The sequence below is a fragment of the Ascaphus truei genome, chromosome 7 (assembly GCF_040206685.1).
Source record: "Ascaphus truei isolate aAscTru1 chromosome 7, aAscTru1.hap1, whole genome shotgun sequence".
Lineage (NCBI taxonomy): Eukaryota > Metazoa > Chordata > Amphibia > Anura > Ascaphidae > Ascaphus > Ascaphus truei.
The window spans coordinates 10904462-10917635 of record NC_134489.1 but is presented as its reverse complement, the minus strand read 5'-3'; the positions used below and the strand labels follow the sequence as shown (position 1 = coordinate 10917635).

At 47.4% G+C, this 13174-nt stretch overlaps 1 protein-coding gene across 1 annotated transcript in view; it reads right to left on the bottom strand.

Annotated features, from left to right (window-relative positions):
- The window catches only part of TTC9B (tetratricopeptide repeat domain 9B), a 37893-nt gene extending 34854 nt beyond the window's left edge, over positions 1-3039 (bottom strand). Inside the window, exons 1-2 of the mRNA XM_075606998.1 lie at positions 2564-3039; positions 231-413 (exon numbers count right to left, since the gene is read on the bottom strand). Of these exons, the coding sequence (XP_075463113.1) occupies positions 231-413; positions 2564-2879 (499 nt within the window). The 5' untranslated portion in view covers positions 2880-3039. The remainder of the gene's footprint in view (positions 1-230; positions 414-2563) is intronic.
- Positions 3040-13174: the final 10135 nt, after the last annotated feature.

Sequence of the window (13174 nt, the reverse complement as noted above, 5' to 3'; positions counted from 1 at the left end):
TGTGAGAGAAAGGAGTGAGAGAGAGGGCACACAAGTGACAGGATGAGCAAGAGAGAGAGTGCTCAAGAAAGAGAGAAAAGCAGAGGTAAACCAGAAAGGAGAGGAAAGAAAGGATCAGTCTATGTAAGTAAGAGATGAGACAGTGGGGCAGAGAAAGAGAGTGAGGGCAGAGAGACGTTCAAAGTATAAGTGGGAGACACAGCACATGCCTCTGTCCCCAGGAGATGTACCTGTGGGATCTCGGCTCTTGGCTTCCTTCAGGTACTGCAGGGCATTGCCATAGTCCCCAAGGTGGTAGAAGGCGATCCCTGCCCTGTATGTGGCTTTGAAGTTGCTGTTCTGCCTCTGCAGCACCTTCAGGCAGTATTCCTTCACACGCTCGTAATTCACCAGCTCCGACTGAAGCATACAGGCTGTTGGGACATGAGAAGGAGCATCAGGGGACAGAGAGGCAAACACAGCATCATCTGATGTGACGTGTATACTGTATAGAAGAGACACTGGTAACGGGGACCATGGAGTGCCATTCCCACCGCAGGGTGACATAGGCAGGAGGGACCTAGGGAGTCTGTCCTTTCCACCACTGGTTGAGACCGTGGCAGACAGAAGGGATATATGACCGATCTAACAAGTTCCTCTGACCTCAAGCTGACACAGAAGGGACACAATGTCCCATCAAGTCTATGCAAGAAGTCACAGACAGACGCTCTGACTGAGCAAATGTGTCCTATTTCACAGCAACATAGTGAATGGAACCTGTTCCTTCCTCTGTAAGGCCCGCGGCCCGCGGCCCGCGCCTGAACGGCCGCCTTGCTTACCGGCGGCGTGTGCAAGTCACTGCACCGCGATTTGCGGTCTGCAGATAACTTTTTTTGGCGCGGGGGGGCATGTCCAAAATGGGTCGGCCCAAAACACAGAGCCCTATTGATTCCGGGCACAGCAGCTGCCTGCATGCAAGTCCGCAGCAGGGGCGGCAGTGGGCAGGGGCAGCCTGCGAAACGGGCACCAGAAAGGGAGGGGGGGGGGGAGAGAGAGGGAGCGCTATGCACGGCTGCCATCACAGACTTCCCTCCCAAGCCGCCTCCCTCCCGTTGCTCCTTCCCTCCTCATTGGCTCACTCGCGTACCACGTGACGCGTCAGCGCTTCTGATCGCCAGAGGCTTGTCGCTCCGGCCGGCTGACGCGACACAGCGCGCAGTCAGCCACGTCGGAAGGAGGCAGCGGGGACCTCCAGACTGGAGGCAAAGGGCTGGTGTTTCGCACGCAGCTGCGCGCCCCGCCGACCGCAGCGGGTCCTCGGCCTAAGGCGACACACATAAGGGACATGAGGCCAATGAGATGGGATAGAGTGATCGGGTTAGTGGGCAAGCTACCAAAAAGGTTTGGTTTTATTAAATTACTTTTCCACTGCTTAAGGGGCCTGCAATGCATTGCAGATTAATGCACTGGCAGGGAAGGGGTTAACAGGACGACACCTCCGCAGCCATAAGAATAGGGCGATGGACTCCCACAGGGTATACCTCCGGTATCGGATCTAGGGCACAGCACGTTCCGTATGCAGACCCCAAGCAGCATAGCGACCAGAGGCGCTACAAAGGGGGCGCCTGGGACATGAAACTTCACATTTACCATTTGAAAGACCTGTATACACACACAGACACACACACAGACACAGACACACACACACACACACACACAGACACAGACACAGACACAGACACAGACACAGACACAGACACAGACACAGACACAGACACAGACACACACACAGACACAGACACACACACACACAGACACAGACACACACACAGACACACACACACAGACACACACACACACACAGACACACTAATGTGCTAGATTCGTGGGTGGTTATTCGCCAAGATTAATGTACCTGAAACGGCGTTAACTGCCATTTAAGTCCATAAAAGGGAATGGAGTTGGCCCACATTAGCCCTGCAGCACGTTATTCAATGCAGCGCAATGCTGTGCAGAGCCGGAGTGTAGCAACACCAGCAGAATCCACTAACACCATGGCAGCCTTAAAACCTGACCTGTTGGGGGTGCGTGAGGACTGGAGTTTGGAATCACTGCACTAACACAGAGAGACTTCCATTGACGTCCATGCAGCGCTGGGGAAGGCCAGATCTGGCATTCTAGCAGCCCTATAAACACAGCGAGCAGCTGGCATCGTGTGTCCCTCTGTGCCCTACTGCAATCATCTTTCAGCGCAAACGCCTTTCTCCTATAATACGTTTCTGGGGGAAGGGAGGGGGGGGGGGATGAGAGGGGATTAAGTTTAAGATATTAATTAGTGAATGGATCCAGAGTTCCTTTTTAAGCCTCTGGCATATAAGGGGTTAAGTGTGTCAGGGGGCTGAAATATATGAGGGACTATCAGGAAATAGACCACATTACATATGTGTATGTATGCGATCTGCAGACAGAGCAGGGTTAATGCACCTTACTTCCACATCAGCAAGCAAGGTAGACAACAGAGCCCTCCTCCCTCTCTCTCCCCCCCTCCCCTTTCCCAACGCAGCTGCATTCAGCCAGCACCTACCAGTCAAGCTGTCATAACACTCAATCTCCGTGGCCTCCACCCGATCCTTCTGTGCCTCGGTCAGATTCACCTTCGCTCTGCCTTTGGTCTTCCCGTCTTCTCCCCCTTCGTGGACTCCTTTGAGGACCAGCAGGGCCCTGTGGTACTTGCCAATAGCGTCCCTGAATTTCTTGTCCTTGTAGCATCTGCTCCCTTCCGCCTTGAACTCCACAGCCTTCTGGATCCTGCTCTCCATCTCTGGCTCGGGGCTGGGTGGGAGCCTCCCACCGCCCCCATGGCAATTCTTGGGAGGTTTCCCGGGTTTCTGATCTTCCATGCTATTCACTGGCTATCCATGCCGGATGAAATCCAAAACCTCTTCCCTCTGGATGGATGAGCTGTGCATAAAGGATGGACGGAGAGAGAAGATGCAGTGGTAGGAGGTTACTGCATCAGTACCGCAGACAGCTCCCACTGCATTCTGGGTACCACTGCTCCATCTCACAGCTGACCTGAGCCATCTCTCTCTTTAACCCCTTGAGTGCCGAAGGTTCCTGTACAATTTTTTTTCTTCTTAAAGCAGACACCCGTTTCTACATTTTCCTGCATTAAAAAAAAAGAACAACAGCTTCCCTCCCCTGCTATGTCCTGCAGCTGTTATTCAAACCCAGCAGATAAGATGGCATCTTTCAGGGTCACATTTTTGGGCTGGTGTTTTTTTTTTTAAAGTGTTTTTTTTTTTAAAGTGTTTTTTTTTTAACAGTTTTGCAGCCAGCAGGCGTTGAAAAAGAAATCCTGCTACTGCAGCTAAAAAAAATTAAAAGAAAAATACAGCCAAGAGACTTTGAAAAACGACCGTCTAAAAAAAAAAAAAATTTAAATTATATGATTAAATGTTGCAGATATGACACCCAGCGGGACATTCCCACAGTGGGGGACCGTTTCATAAGAGATAGTCAGATCTGTAATACTTTTGAGCACCTTAAAACTAAACATGATCTACCAAACTGTCACCGTTTTGTTTTTCAGACGCTGCAGCCAATCACTGCTCAGAGACTTCCCACAGGTGCTGCGGGGTAATCCCTTGGAGTCCAATTTACCAGCTACTCTGCAGCTGGGCGCGTTACCTCCCAGCTCATATACACCCCTGTGATGGAAATGAACACCGCCAAACATTGGTGACCAGACAACTAAATAAATGTATAACGAAACGGAGGCAGTCTGCATTAAGTGTGGGTGTAGGGACGCTCCCATTAGCCATTGTTATGGTGCTGTGAAAAGATCAGGAGGTCCTGGAACAAAGCGCTACATTATTTGAATAGGTTACTCCATGTAAGGTTACCCCTTTGGACTACAAGGTGCTGCTGTTTGGGTGCGTGATCGACCCAGACCAATGCCCCGCCCAGATTGGCATGGGTCATCACGTTGGCGACTCGGAAGTTAATATTGGTAAATTGGCTAAAGCCACTCCCTGCAGGTACCAACCAATTGCAATCCTTTTTCATATCATGATTATTGATAAGTTTGATAGACTTTCTGATATCTCTAACAGAGCTGGGACATGTATACCCAAATGGAAACCATATCCAAACAGTCTATCTCCAGCGGCCTTCAAAGAAGTCACCGCTCGGTTCAAACACTCCGAGTACTGTAGGTATCAGCTGCATTATGTAGCGGAACCTGGCAAAAAAGAAATGTGTTATAAGGAACGAAACAGTCTCTCGCTGGTAGCTGGAAGGTTTCGTTTGGGCAAAGTGTGGTTTGAGTCTGTCGCCACACCCCCCTCCCCCTTCTCTTCACCCCACCTCCCATTTTTTATTTCATGTGTTTGTAACGGGTTTCCCCCCCCCCACAATCGCAGATTATACTGTGGGTGCAGGGAAACATAGTGTTACCAGGTGTGGTGCTTTACCTGTTGGCTCGCAGGAGGGCTGAGCTTCCGCTAAGGGAAACCTGGGGCAATTATAGGATACTATGAGTAACCGCGTACTCGGTGCAGCGCCTCCACCTGCCATGGCTCCCACCAGAGGGGGAGTGGTTCCTCGCAGGACAATACACAATAACCACGTACAACTGATTGGATAATAACTAATACCTTTACTAACGTGCATAGAAGACATGTAATATCAACATATAACAACAGGTATCCCTCTCTAAAGGCAACCTGACTACGGCGTCTTGCAGGACGCTAACGCTAACTTGCACCACAGCGGGCGCCCACACTTTATGCGTCACGGCGGACGCTAACACCTTATGCGCCATGGCGGACGCTAACACTTTATGCGTCACGGCGGCCGCTAACACCTTATGCGCCGCGGCGGACGCTAACACTTTATGCGTCGCGGCGGACGCTAACACTGCCACTGAGTGATCCCACCCAGTGTCCAGTAAACCCAACCCAATGTCTCGCACTCCCAAGTCATATACAAGTGTGTGTGTGTGTGACTGCGCAGCCACTATGTCTGGTGATAGGCCTTGTTGGTGCACGTGAGGTTATGGGTTACCTGTGCTCGGACCCGCAGCGGACTTCACAAAGGATCCAGGCGAACTCCTGCACGATATCCGGATCCACCACAGGATGATCCAGCAGGGGCGATCCTCACCCTGATAATAGTCCAGCTCTCTCAGCAAGACAGGCAAAGTTCTTCCTCCCTACTATCTAATAGCTAGTGGGGCAGGGTCCCTAACCTAGGGCCTGTCCCTACAACACTCCACAAGACTCAGGGCTATCTGGGGCCTAGTGGAATGCTGGCCTGGTGCAGGGAGCCACTGACTCCTGCACCCTACCTCCTTCCCCTAGCTGCTCCTGTCACCAACTGCCTAACGTGGTCCAAAACCCGCGAAATGTATCAATCTCCTTGCAGGGAGATGCTGCAGCCCTATTGGCTCCCTGGGGTCATGTGGCTCTGCCCCTGTGCACCCTGGGGGTGGGCTGCCTGCACTGCGCATGCGCGACCTGTCTGTATTCCTCCCGGCGCTCCTGTGCCCTGGCGCATGCGCAACGCACCTAGCAATGGCGGCGCCCTGCTCAGCGAGCCGCCGGGACCCTCGCGACGCGACCGCGGCCCTAGCAATGGCCAGCTCGCGTCCCCGGCAACCGGCCCGCTCGCGACCCTGGCAACCGGCCCGCTCGCGTCCCCGGCAACCGGCCGCATACCGGAGAGACACACTGTGCACACACCGACAGGGGACCTAGCTACATGTTTATTCTATATCTTCCCTCAAATGGAGAGGAGGTGGAGTAGAACATTTTCTATTGAACGCTATTATATATACTCCAGACAATAAGCAAGGTAAAAATTATCAAAAAAGATTGGACCAGGATATTTGGCCAAGATATAGTTTGTCAATGTTTGTACTATAGAACAGGGCTGCGCAAACTTTTCGGTTTGCGTCCCCATCTGCACTCCCACGCAGCTCTCTGGCATCGGCGGCGTCATATTACGTCTCGTTGCCATTTGACGTTGCGTTGCCTTTACGACACGTCGCAGAAGAGCCGGCTGAGAACACGTAAGAGGGAGTAACAGAGGCCTCGCGCCTCCCCATGCATTTCATTTAAATGTTGGGAAAGAGTGCAGGGCCTCTGTAAACACCCCCCCGATCCCCCTCCCAAAATAATGGGTGCACCCCCCCAGTTCCCAGAATCTCTCCCTCTGATGAAGTCGCCGTCATATTCGCGACGAAACGTGTAAGGGCGCTAATGGCAACACTAAGCATCCAGCGCACCGAGCTTCTGTTGAATCGGAGGGGAACTGTTGTGGTGCGGGACCAAGTAATCATGTGCCGTTCAGCTGGGGGGCCGTTGAGTGGACGCACATCACGGAGGTACCCGGCTGTAGGAAGAGACTTACACGCATGCAGCCACGAGACTTCAGTTCCTGACTGACGGAGATACCACGGATGACGGGTGTTCTTGTTCCATGCGCATGTCCTACCTCAATGCTGTGAGTGAACTGATTTTTGGTTGTGATTAATAAAACCTTAACTATTCCCACTATGGAGACCGTGCTGTCCCTCTTTGTTTTATAGAAGAATCGTGGAAGGTGGTCGTTTCCTGCGGATAGCTACTCGGGTGTTCCAGTGTTTCTATTATTTTTATTTGTTAAAGGTTTTATTTTATTTCATTTATTCTTTTGGCTTTCCCTTCCTTGTTTTTTCCCCTGTGTTTCCCCATTCCCGTTCCTCTTTCCTTGTTATACATGTTGTTTGTTCATGTGTTATATTCGTCTGGCAATTGCTTTTGATATAGGACACCAGCCTAGGCATCTCTACTCTTCTAGTTAGGTAATGAATGGGTTAATATTACACTATCATATTGGCGCTTTGATTATATGTGTTATGTATATATATATATATATATATCACATTTATTAATTTTTTTAAGTAATGGTGGGTGAAAAATGGAACAAGAAACCTCCACCATATTTGAGATATATCTCAAATACAGTGGAGGTTTTTGTTGCCCATTTCACCCACCATAACTTAAAATATAAGTATATATTTTCACGGCCATAAGGTCCATTTGGTCCTATGTTGAATTGACCATTTAATCCATTAAACCAGTCACTGCCACTTTTAGTATTTGGGGGACCGACTGTATAAATAGAGCCGATGGTGCCCCACTTGAAATGATTCTGGATGCAAGTAAAACATGGGACACCGCACGTCTGGGTGAGTGTGTCCAATCACAGATCCTTTTTATCTGATCTCTCCTTCCCAGATCTCCATGCTGATGCCAACGCAGTGTTCAGGATCCCCGGGTGTGAATGCCAAGTGGTATGCTTCATCCATACACAGGCACCTCTCTAGTGGCACAAAGAGGGTCTCAAGCACAACGTGAAGGAGACCTCAAATCGGCTGTCAAGAGGCAGCCGATTCACAAGGAAGTGACTATGTACCTACAGTATGTGTTTACTCTTTGCTGCTAGTGTACTCAATGGTGGACTTACCATTTTACCACCTATAGGATCGGGGACGGCCCCCCTCCGCAGCGGAGCATCATTTGACTTCAGGTCGACATGACAACGCGACGCTGCAGGAAGGCGGCCGTTCTGGAGAAGGTAACACACACACAGAAATTACCTCCTCCAAAAATAATGATACTCTAGGACAGCGATTCCCAACCAGGGTTCCGTGGGAGCAGTCTCAGGGGCTCCTCCTACGGAGGGGGGATTGAGTGAGAGTGGGGTATTTGATGGAAGGTGGGGGCGAGTGAGAGAAGGGAGGCGGGAGGGAGTGAGGAAAAGGGGGAGTAAGAGTGAGACTCGGGGGATAAATATATGCGAGGCAGGAGGGGAGAGAGTGAGTGAGACGGAGGGGAGAGAAATACATGGATAGAGGGTGGGAAATAGAGGTGGCGCCTGAGGTTTATTTATTTATAAAATATTTTTACCAGGAAGTAATACATTGAGAGTTACCTTTCGTTTTCAAGTATGTCCTGGGCACAGAGTAAAACAAATAATACCTGGTTACAAGTACAGTTACATAAATGAACAGGGTATACATTATATACAAGACATTGCATGCACAGTTAAAGAAAATATATATTATGAGCATATGAAACAGTTACAGACCAGATTAAAATGTGAGACAGCCTTAGATTTGAAAGAATTTAGACTGGTGGTGGAAGTGAGAGTCTCTGGTAGGTTGTTACAGTTTTGGGGTGCACGGTAGGAGAAGGAGGAACGTCCAGATACTTTGTTGAGCCTTGGGACCATGAACAGTCTTTTGGAGTCTGATCTCAGGTGATAAGTGCTGCGTGTGGTAGGGGTGAGGAGCTTGTTCAGGTAGCTGGGTAGCTTGCCCATGAAGAATTTAAAGGCAAGACAGGAAAGGTGAACTTTGCGCCTAGACTCTAGTGTTGACCAATCTAGTTCTTTGAGCATTTCGCAGTGATGTGTGTTATAGTTGCATTGGAGAACAAAACGACAAATTGAATTGTAGAGGGTGTCAAGTTTGCTAAGGTGAGTTTGAGGTGCCGAGCCATATACTATGTCTCCATAGTCAATAATTGGCATTAGCATCTGCTGTGCGATACGCTTTCTGACCAGGAGACTTAGGGAGGATTTGTTCCTGTAAAGTACCCCTAGTTTGGCGTAGGTCTTGGTTGTCAGGGTATCAATGTGCATCCCGAATGTTAAGTGGGAGTCAAACCATAAGCCCAGGTATTTAAAACTAGTGACAGGTGTTAGGGTGGTGTTCGCGTTGGTTCTAATCAGGAGCTCAGTCACTGGAAGCTTTACAAATTTAGTCTTGGTCCCAAATACCATTGTTACAGTCTTGTCAGTGTTTAAAAACAGTTTGTTTTGGGAAATCCAGTTTTCGAGTCTCAAAAAGTCAGACTGAAGTATGTGTTGAAGGTCAGAGAGGCTATGGCTGTGTGCATATAGGATTGTGTCATCTGCATACATGTGTATTGAGGCTTCCTTACAAGCTGTGGGAAGATCATTAATGAACACTGAGAAGAGTAGGGGCCCCAGAACAGAGCCTTGCGGGACACCACAGGTGATATCCAGGGGGTTGGAGTTAGAGCCTGAGATGGACACATGTTGGGATCTTCCCGATAGGTAGGACTGAAACCAGTTTAAAGCATGCTTCCCTATTCCAGAGCTCTGGAGTTTGTTAAGCAGGATAGCATGATCAACTGTGTCAAAAGCCTTTGCAAAATCTAGGAATACTGCACCAGTGAGTTGTCCCCGTTCCATTCCACTCTGGATTTCATTGCAAACTTTTAGCAGGGTAGTTACGGTGGAGTGTTTGGGACGAAACCCAGGTTGGAATTGGCTAGGGAAATTTGTTTTGGTATAGAAATCGCTTAGTTGGGAGTGGACACATTTTTCCATGACTTTGGATAGAAATGGGAGAAGTGAGATTGGCCTGTAGTTTGAGACAGTGTTTTTGTCCCCACTTTTGAAGATTGGGACAACTCTGGCGGTTTTCCAGGTCTTAGGGATATGGCCTGCAGACAGGATAGAGTTGACTATGAAGCAATTGGTTTGGCAATGGCTGGGGCACCAAGTCGTAGGAACCTAGATTGTAGTAAGTCAGGTCCACATTGGCTGCTTAGTTTTAGTTTGAGGAGCGCTTGTATAATCTCCTCTTCAGATACTGGGCCAAATTGAAAATTGTGGGCAGTGTTGGGAGGGGGTGGGATTATAGGGGTACTCCTAGGATGAGATTCAGGTTTGTGGTTTGGGCTGCGTTTCGCTAATAAGTTAGTGGCACACCCCACTAAGTAATCATTGAATGCATTTGCAATGTCAGTGGGGTTTGTCAGAGTAATATCCCCCTTAGAGATATTACTTGGCTGTTGATGGTTAGGAGGCTGGAATATATTGTTGATAACCTTCCAGAAGTTAGCTGGGTTTGATGTATTTTGGTGGAGATTGTCAGAGTAATATTGTGCTTTTGCATGCCTTGTTTGCCTTGTGCACATGTTCCTCATGCATCTGTAGTGATTGAGATCCTTGGTAGTGCCGGTTACTTTGTAGCTTTTCCACAAGGCATCCCTGAACTGGTAGAGTGCTATAAGGTCAGGTGTAACCCATGGAAGGTGGGCCCCCCGTACCCTTATTTTGCGTAGTGGAGCATGGGTATCGCAGAGTTTTAAGAACTCAGATTGGAAATAGTCGAGCGCAGAATCAGGGTCGGGAATTAAATCGATTCTGTGCCATGGGCAGTTGGTAAGGTCATCCAGAAACTGTTGTGGGTTAAAGTTTTTAAATGTTCTAGTGAGGAGTACTTTAGGGCTTGAATGGGGCGGTTTAATTTTCCTTACACAGTACACTATTGCATAGTCACTGAAAATATCAGGAAGGATGCCAGAGGATTGGATTCTGCTGGGGTTTGAGGAGAGAATCCAGTCTAGCAAGGAATGGTTATGCGATTTCAGGTTTATCCGTGTGGGTTGGGAAATGAGTTGCGATAGGTTTAGTGACTTGAGTTGTATCTGGATTTTGTGGTTTTTAGGGTCAAGCCAATTGAAGTTGAAATCTCCAAGAACTAGCAGCTCACTCTTCTCATTCAGAGAGGAAATGGAGCCAAGAAATTGGGTGATATCAGTCAGGGATTGTAGAGGGGCGGTAGATGCCAGCAAGCAAGATTTGCTTAGAAAAGGGGAGGCAGATTTTGCCAACTAGAATTTCAAAAGAGGGTGGGCTTGGTGGGCAATTTAACAGTGTAAATTGTAATGTGTCTGCAATATAAAATAACACCCCTCCTCCTGTCTTTGACCTATCTCTCCTAAAAATGGAGTATCCCTGGATGGCGATATTTGCATCAGGGGTTTTAGGGGATAGCCATGTTTCTGTAATAATGATGGCTTTGGGTTTATGCATAAGGCACCATGCCCTTAGTTCGTCCAGTTTGGGCAGCAGGCTCCGGATGTTTATATGGGCGACAGATAGCCCTTTTTGGAATTTAAAGGTGGAATTCTCAGGGGCATGGAACAGAGCTGAAATGGGAGGACCTGGGTTAGGTTCAATATCACCTGCTAAAGAGAGTAATAGTATGAGTAGAAATTTGGGTAGTTGTTTGCAAGTTGTAGATTTGTGATGTTTGCCATTTGAGTGAGAGGTGGTTGGTGTGCTAGTTTTTAGAGTTCTCCACCAACATTCAGTAGATAGTGAAAGGCTTTTGAGTAGTCCAGGGTGTATGGTGATGTTGGGTGTGGGCCAGGATGGAGGAGTTTGTAGTGGATATAAGGAGTAACATCTCCATGAGGCCAGGAGAAAGAAAAAAGTTAAAATACATAGCAGGTTCATGATGCTAGAGGTAGGCAGTGCTGCAGGAGCTGTTGTGAGCAGAGTCAGTGTGTGCAGACTAAACAGCAGGTGTGTGCCTGTTCCTTGTCAAATGTTTAGCTGTATTGCAATGCTAGAGTCATTCATGGTTTCAGTGTAATTGTGCAGTCAGTTTTGGGAGAGACTGCAGTGAATAAGTTGTAAAGGGGTGGGGGGTTGAAATAGGCAGGTTAGCAAGCATGGGATCATAGTGTGATCTGAATAGCTTACCGTTTGTTGTCTTGAGTAAAAGAGTTTGCAGAAAGGATGCAGTCCCCAGTCACCTCTAGTCAAACTATAGTCTAACTATATTTATCACTTAAAATGATCACTCTTAAGATGCCAATGCTTCCTTGCCAATGCAAGGGGGAATAAGTGTTTTATACATCTAAAGCAGTCACATGACCCTCCCCCCGCCCCAATAAATCAGCTTGTTCCAGTTGGTCAATTAATAGCACATAGTTAAGAGAGGGGGGGGGGGGGGGAAAAACACCTTTTGATATTCACACATACCAAAATTATCACTGCTTAAGGCCACTGAGTAAATCTTTTAAACAGGACTTGCACATCAAGGGACATACCAAAATTATCACTGCGGTGTGACATTTTGTGACTGACCCCTGTCGAACCTAATATGTGTCAGCCAGATAGGGGTTCCCCGAGATTTATTTAAATACTTCAAGGGTTCCTCCTAACAAAAAAGGTTGGGAATCACTGCTCTAGGGGTTATAGTATCGTCAGCCTTGTGGGATGTCCCCCTGCCCCCTAGTGTATTGATGCCCTAACCGGCAGTGAAGGGGTTAAAATCACAGGGATTAAATCTCTGGTTAAACACGATGACAAATTACCTATCATTTATTGGCTCAGTTTGTGTTTCAGATTTCCCCCCCCACCAACACATTCATGTGCGTTAACTTGTCATGGAGATCGATGAATAACTCCCCAACTGCTCCCTAGAACTGCTCCCGGTAACGCAGGGACCCTCTGTCACATGAGGTTTGAGGGATAACCAATGCACTTGCTCACCGGTGAAGGCAACGAATTCGCATATGAAGAGTATAACTTCTCCCCCTGACCGCTCCCTAGAATTTCTCCCCCTGACCGCTCCCTAGAATTTCTCCCCCTGACCGCTCCCTAGAATTTCTCCCCCTGACCGCTCCCTAGAATTTCTCCCCCTGACCGCTCCCTAGAATTTCTCCCCCTGACCGCTCCCCTAACTCAAATTAAACAAAAAACTAAATCCCAAAAGATATGCCTAAAATACGTCACTTTATTTAACAAATGTACTGCCTTTTTTTAAACACATCAGGTCTCATCACAGAAAGAACAGGGAGATTTTCTCGGGTGGGGAGGGAGATATGGAGTAGGATTAGTACCAGGGAACACTTTACGGAATGAGATTTCATTTACATTTAAATCTATTTACAATTATTTACAAGTAACTTACAGATAGGAGAGCATATAATAATAAAAAAAACCAGGACATTAAAACACATTATTTTAAAACAAAACATGCTGACATATTCAAAATATATGGCTGAATTTATACATACACCAGAGTTAAATTGTAGTTTAAGAATGAATGCACACACATATAGAGATTATAGATATAGCTATAGATTTATAGATAGATATATATAGAGAGAGAGACACACACACAAACATACATACATAGAGAGTGATATCAATATATATATATATATATATATATATATATATATATATATATATATATATATATATATATATATATATATATATATTATATACATACACACACTGCTGTGGTTGCCACTGCTTAATTTGTTATTTTTTTGTGAGGCATCAGAACACTGGAATGAATTGCCCTGAG